This window comes from Amblyomma mixtum, chromosome 7 (genome assembly GCF_055824585.1).
Source record: "Amblyomma mixtum isolate Tamu chromosome 7, ASM5582458v1, whole genome shotgun sequence".
In the NCBI taxonomy this organism is placed as follows: domain Eukaryota; kingdom Metazoa; phylum Arthropoda; class Arachnida; order Ixodida; family Ixodidae; genus Amblyomma; species Amblyomma mixtum.
In genome coordinates, this window is record NC_143018.1 from 13,448,905 (window position 1) to 13,456,111 (window position 7,207).

General features: G+C 50.5%; 1 protein-coding gene across 1 annotated transcript; it reads left to right on the forward strand.

The window, feature by feature from the left end:
* Positions 1–2,969: 2,969 nt before the first annotated feature.
* LOC149335061 (uncharacterized) lies at positions 2,970–5,003 on the forward strand. The gene has a single exon (XM_089553736.1). The coding sequence runs from the start codon at positions 2,993–2,995 to the stop codon at positions 4,226–4,228; it is 1,236 nt and encodes a 411-aa protein (XP_089409862.1). The 5' UTR covers positions 2,970–2,992; the 3' UTR covers positions 4,229–5,003.
* The last annotated feature ends 2,204 nt before the right edge of the window (positions 5,004–7,207 follow it).

Sequence of the window (7,207 nt, forward strand, 5' to 3'; positions counted from 1 at the left end):
GCGTCAGCATCTGGTATAATTTTTTATTATTATATCCCTCAGTAAGACATCCCTTCTTGGTCGGTTTTGTACCTCAACCGAGTTGTGTAAATGAAGCAATCGCCGCGTTAGGCTCCTTACATTTAACGTTTTGCCACATTTGGGCTTTAACTTCGACAAAACCTTTGTCTTTTTGTTTTTGTCTTTGGTCTCGTCCTTTAATCGTATGCTTTCTAACTTAAACTCGATGGCCTTTAATGTTGTTCAGCAAGCGTAGCTCACGGTCATGCCTCCCTTCACCGTTCCACTAAGCGACTTTGCACTAAGCGACCGTGAACTGCACTCCTTTACGACAACCGCAGCTGCTCTCAGTTATGAAATGATTTCCAACTCCTGTTTATGAAGGGTCTCGTGTGCAGTCAAGACCTCGGCGGCAAGCCTGCATGCATGCATATGCAATCACGGGTCCATTCTTCCTGCTTGCTTCAAGTGCAAATTTATTCCTCGCTTCCGATAGAAAGGTGGTAGAGAAAATCTTCCCCTCCAGCATGTTTTTTTTTCTTTTTTTTTTGTTTCACGCCTTGGGACGTGTGAGTGGATGGAACAACACAGCGGCTGCTTTACTTGACCTGGATCTGACGTCATGAACGCTGCCAACGTTCGCTTCTGCATTTAGTTCCATTCACCACCGTCCATCATGACGTGCCGTCCGTTCCAATGAGCTTTCGCGATCCGGATTCCAGTTTTCGTGTCTCGGAGTTGAGTGAGGGCTTCGGAAAAACGCTTCGCTATTCGAAAGCAGCAGAGCGAAAACAAGGATCAGTTATTCGCCTTTAAACATGTTAAGAAACTAAATATGGACGACTTGCGGTGTCCGTCAAAGATGAGTAAGCATTCCGCTTTAATTAATCAGTGCGCATAGCTTTGCAGCACCCGTGCTGTAAAATAAGCCAACCGATTTCATCAAAAAAAATTTCTGGCTTTCACTATGTCGTCGCCAGTAACAGAGTCTTGGCAGAGCCACATTCCCGCGAGATGAAACTGTGCACAGGCTAACCAAACTGCCTACACGCTTTTTTTCTTTATAGAAGCCTGACACCATAAAATGATAACAGATGGCGCTGCGCTAGAGCGAGGACATTCATATTCAATATGCATTTCTTTTCCTATACCGCCATGGTCAGAGAGCAGTGCACTTGCGTGCAAGTGATAAACGTGCGCGGCTGGCGACGTCACGTGGCCGCACGCAGCGAAGTCGGCGCATCCCAATAATAAATGCGCTTCCATTCATGGCAAAGCTGGATGCCAGGGCGTGGCAAAAACAAAAAATACAAGTGGGATGACCGGATGGCGCCTGGTAATGAAAAAATGTGGGAGCCTTTCTGTGACCCAGTGGCAGCCACCGATTAATTTTACATTGAAGAGAACAGCAGAGGTTCTTTGATCATAACAAGTTTGCCCATCATCTCGCTTCTCTTATGCGCTCTCCGAGAGTTGTTGTTGTTGTTGTTGTTGTTGTTGTTGTTGTTGTTGTTGTTGTTGTTGTTGTTGTTGTTGTTGTTGTTGTTGTTGTTGTTGTTGTTGTTGTTGTTGTTGTTGTTGTTGTTGTTGTTGTTGTTGTTGTTGTTGTTGTTGTTGTTGTTGTTGTTGTTGTTGTTGTTGTTGTTGTTGTTGTTGTTGTTGTTGTTGTTGTTGTTGTTGTTGTTGTTGTTCACCTCGTAGAATGGCTCATACCCACACAGGGGGATTGGCCAACAAAAGAGGGGTGCATAGAGACTTTTTGTAATCATTTTTTTTTCCTTGGGAAAATAAATAAACTAAGTTATTCCGTTTTCTCTCGATATATTTGCGTGCTATGTTTCGTTCCTCTTTCTTCTCTCTTTTTGCGCAGCAACGCCATACGTTTTTGCATTGTTACTTATGGACCCTTTAATAAATATTACAGCCATCAAGTTGACCCCACAATCAGAAGTCAGCAAACATCGTTTTCCCGCAGCAAGGCAGAAATTTGGGCGAGTTGGTACGTATTCATGATATTGTTCACAGCGCAACAAGAACGGGAAAAAAAACGAAAGACGAAAGAGTAACACAAACAAGCGCTGACTGTCAACTAGTTTTTATTGAAGAACACAAGGGGTATATATAGAAACACTTATCAAGCACACAGACGTTTTCTGGAAGGCACGTGGGAGTTCAGATACCTCAACTCCCTCTCGGATAAGGCAATCGAAGGGCTGCTGATACATAGACTGCTTTCCTGGTGAATATAAAAGGCCTCCATTATCTCTCGTGTGACCTTATCGCCGTGTCGGAACAGGATGCGCGTGTTACCATAATCCGGTACGCATTTGCATTCCTTGCACAGAAACGTAGACTGTGCAAGGGGGTCACCTCTTGCCCTCCTTTCTGCATGAGCTTTCATATGCTCGCATTGGCAGTTCCTGCAATGGGCGCCTGTGTGGGAAAGGGGTTCATTTTTTCATCATTTGTTCATCATGAATCGTTTTCCCTCCAGCCTCTTCGTATTCTTTTCCACAGGTCACTGGGTATTTTTTAATGTACCATAACGGCACGCGTTACCGGGGAGGAACAGTCCGACGTTTCTAAAACTGCTAGCATATCGTGCGACGCCGCACTTCGACGTACTTTGTTAGAGGCATTGCAGAGCGTGCTTCCGGTGCACTACAAGGCCATTTTCTGTGCATCTTTTACTGTTATGGAGGGAGGTCATTCAGCATAAACAACAGGCACAGTCCCTGTCGACAGGCCATCAGCTGGACACAATAGCAAACATGTGGAACATTTGAATTATATATGCGGATTACATATTGTTACCGATGGACCGTGAACGAAGAAGTGGCGGTGCGCTGAACGACGACGACGTTGACAGTTGGTAGCTGGGCCCTCGGTGTCTGAGCTGAGTGCTGGCCATCTCAGAGCAGCCGCCAACACAGACTTACCGCCATAACATCCCCGTAACATCTTTTGGTGGAGGTCGCGGGTTCGAGCCGACATGCCGACGACCCGACGAGCCGACGAGACGACGGGCCGAACGGGCGAGATGACTACCGACCCGGCCCCTCCGTCTGCGCCTGCCACGCCAACTGTCGTCGTAGCCCACCCTCGCGACCCGGGCACATTCTGCGGTACAGATGGCGTGGATGTCGAGGACTGGCTCTCGCTCTATGAGCGTGTTAGCCAGCACAACAGGTGGGACGCCACGCTGATGCTGGCCAATGTGATATTTTATCTTGCCGGCACCGCACGCGTGTGGTTCGAAACCCACGAAGAAGAGATTGCCACGTGGGATGCCTGCAAGCAGAAGCTCCGCGACCTGTTTGGGAAACCAGTTGGCCGTCAGCTTGCTGCCAAAAAAGAACTTTCAGCTCGCGCCCAAACGGCCACCGAATCATATATTACATACATTCAAGACGTCTTGGCACTGTGCCGAAAGGTCGATCCCAACATGACCGAGGACGATAAGGTAGGCCACATTCTTAAAGGCATTGCCGACGATGCCTTCCACCTTCTTCTATGCCGGGACTGCTCTACGGTTGACTCCGTTCTGCAGGTGTGTCGACGCTTCGAGCAGGCCAAGCACCGGCGCATTGCACACCGCTTTGATCACCTGCCTAACACCGCTGCCAGTTCCACGTGCGAGGATCTGCCGACACTGAGGCAGCCTTCAAACCCCGACAACGTGACTCGCATCGTGCGCCGTGAACTGGAGGCCCTGGCTCCTGTTACGACCAACGCGCCCTTGTCGGACAACACCCTGGCCACAATATCCCTTATTCAAGCTGTCGTCCGCCAGGAGGTCGCCAACTTGGGCATGCCCTCCAGCCATCGTCCCGTCGAACCACGGAGTGCGAGCCCCATCTCTCCCGTGGTCGCTACTGCTACGGCCCGCAACACCTTCGTCCCAAGTTACACAAGGTATCGCAATCCCGATGAGTGGCGTACTCCTGACGACCGGCCGATCTGCTTTACGTGCTCGCGCGTAGGCCACATCTCTCGCCACTGCCGCAGCCGTTTGTCCGCACCTCCCCGACCTTTGCCCTACGTCGACCGCCGTTATGACTATGGACCCCGTCGCTTCACGCCTCGGAATGACCCACCCAGCGCCGAGTCCACACCGCCTCCTCGCAGAACCAGCCGCTCTCCCTCTCCGACAGCCCACCGTTCCCGCTCACCTCTTCCGCACCGCAGTTACTCACCGTCCTCTGCAGGCCGCTTCGCGGGAAACTAGCCAGTGCAGCTCCCGGAGGTGATGCTGCATTGGTGCCCCGACCTGAAAATCCTCTACTGACCCAGCCTTCGCCCTGTAATCTGCTCGACGTTTTTGTGGACGGTGTTCCTGTTTCTGCCCTCATTGACACTGGTGCCCAAGTCTCGGTTCTTAGCTCATCCTTTTGCCGTCGCCTCAAAAAAGTTCAGACCCCTGCCGCTTCGCCCACCGTTCGCGTTGCCGATGGCAGCACTGCTGCCGTCACTGGCTTGTGCACTGCCCGCGTCACTCTTGCCGGTCATAACATCCCAGTTTTGTTCACCGTCCTCGAACACTGCCCTCACAATGTGATCCTTGGTCTAGACTTTCTAACCGCTCACTCTGCCCTTATCGACTGCTCCAGCGGCCTTCTACGATTGGACCTGCCTCTCAGCTCAGCCGACACACCATCAAGCTCCACGCCCCGCCTTCGCTCCACCGAGTACGCTCGCCTGCCCCCTGACTCTGCCGTTTATCTGCCTATGTCACCATTTCCTGCGGTTCCTGATGGGGATTATCTTGCCTGCCCACTCGCCGATGTCGTTCTCTCTCGCAATGTTGTTCTTCCGCACCTCATCGTGAGCGTCACCAAGAATAGCACCTACCTCCCTGTCCTCAACTTCAGCTTGTCACCACAAGTTCTTCCTGCAGGCATATCGCTTGCTACTTTGTCTTCTCTCACCGACTGTACCGTCACTGCTCTCTCACCTGGACCGCCTTCTACTGTCTCTCAAGCGCCCGACATCCCGTCCAACGTTCCGCAATCCATTTCTGCGATGATTGCTTCTGACCTTAGCCCCGAGCATGCACAGGATCTTCACAACCTTCTGGTGTCCTACACCGACATTTTTGACTTCGCTTCTGCTCCTCTGGGTCAAACATCGGTAGTGACTCACCGCATTGACACCGGCGATGCAAGACCTATACACCGGAGGCCTTATCGTGTGTCGCTACCAGAGCGCCAGGTCATCCAGCGGGAGGTGGACAAGATGTTGGCCAACGATATCATCGAGCCTTCAAACAGCCCTTGGGCATCTCCTGTCGTGCTCGTGAAAAAGAAAGACCAAACTTGGCGGTTTTGCGTCGACTATCGTCATCTCAACAAGGTCACGAAGAAAGACGTCTATCCCCTTCCGCGCATAGATGATGCCCTGGACTGTCTACATGGCGCCCGCTATTTTTCTTCCATCGACCTTCGTAGCGGGTATTGGCAAATCTCTGTTGACGCAAGAGACCGCGAGAAAACAGCTTTCGTCACCCCTGATGGCCTTTACCAATTTAAGATCATGCCCTTCGGCCTTTGTAACGCCCCTGCCACATTTGAACGGATGATGGATTCGTTACTCCGGGGCTTCAAGTGGACGACCTGTCTTTGTTACTTAGATGATGTAATTGTTTTCTCGCCCTCTTTTGAAACCCACCTGCTTCGCCTTTCGTCCATCTTGGCACTTTTCCGCCGCGCAGGTCTTCAACTCAACTCAAAAAAATGTACTTTCGGCCGCCGCGAACTCAAAGTCCTCGGCCATTTGGTGAATGCGAGTGGCATACAACCTGACCCTGATAAAGTTCGTGCCGTCAGTGCTTTTCCCTGTCCCCGCTCGCCCAGCGATGTCCGCAGCTTCGTCGGACTCTGTTCCTACTTTCGCCGGTTCGTCCCGAACTTCGCAGCCGTCGCTCGCCCTCTCACCAATCTGTTGCAGAAAGGCGTTCCTTTTTCCTGGGGCCCAGAGCAGGCTACTGCATTCTCCAGCCTTATCGCCGTCCTCACTAACCCTCCTGTATTGGCCCATTTCAACCCGTCTGCCCCGACTGAACTTCGCACTGATGCCAGTGGTCACGGAATTGGCGCCATCCTTGCTCAGCGACAACGCGGCCAGCACTGCGTGATTGCGTACGCCAGCCGTCTTCTTTCTTCCGTAAAATGCACGTAACAATATTAACGTGCATTTCCTTGGCTCTCCTGCAACAAAGACTAGATGACAGTGGCTCCTTGCGGCGCTGTGCGTTACATGGTACTTTTTAACTTAGACCACCTAGTTCTTTGATCACTCGCCTGCTGTGGTCAGTGACCACGAAGACGTTGGTTCCATCAATGACCACTTTTATCCTTGGCAGCTAAATTCGGGATGATTTTCTCAAAAACAGATGAAGAATGCTCTAGCTTATACCACACGGCATAGTGATCACTGAGAAGACATGACCGTGAATGTATTAGTTCTGCACAGGCTTTCACAGTTGAGGCAGTGCAGCCACCGCGCTACGTACAATCCACTCACATGTCTTTGTGCGCCTTTGTTTAGGTCACTATTGGCTTCCCTCATGTCTGCGCCTGAGAGGCCTTTTGAAACAAATGGGTGTCGCGTGTTTCTATTCCATTACCGCGAGGTAACCGTGGCTATCATTTGGTCGCCTTGGCAATGAGGACTTTTCTCCACGCATTAATGTGACAGGGGGCATCACTCAGTGACTCTATAAGAGGAGTGTGAAAAATTTGGCGACGTTAAGAGAGCATGGCGTATACAGGGTGTTTCACCTAAGACTTTCTGCAATTTTTAAAAATAAGCTATTTGAATTAGATGCGCGCTTTTTCTGGCATAGCATTGTCAGTTGTGTAGTACATCACAATTCAGCTAAGACGTGCTAACTAGCAGGCTTGTTAACCAATATTTAATAGTTAACTTTTAAACTATTACCGTTGGGCTCCTTAATTATTGAGAGGCATGCAGCCCACCGTAATTAAAGTCCATATCCGTTTTTAGAATTTCGAGAACGCGATTATCCTCGGCGCTGTGGCCCAACAAATTTCGCCTACATCGCGCCAAAATCCATGCGGTTTGAGAAGCTTGCAGGCAAAGCAACCTCTCCAGTGAACCTAACTCGTCGAAATAGCCAAAATTTGTCGGGCCACAGCGCCGAGGATAATCGCGTTCTCGACATTCTAAAAACAAATATGGACATTAC

Coding starts and splice junctions, on each gene's coding strand:
- LOC149335061 (XM_089553736.1), top strand. CDS start 2,993: ATGCCGACGACCCGACGAGCCGACGAGACGACGGGCCGAACGGGCGAG.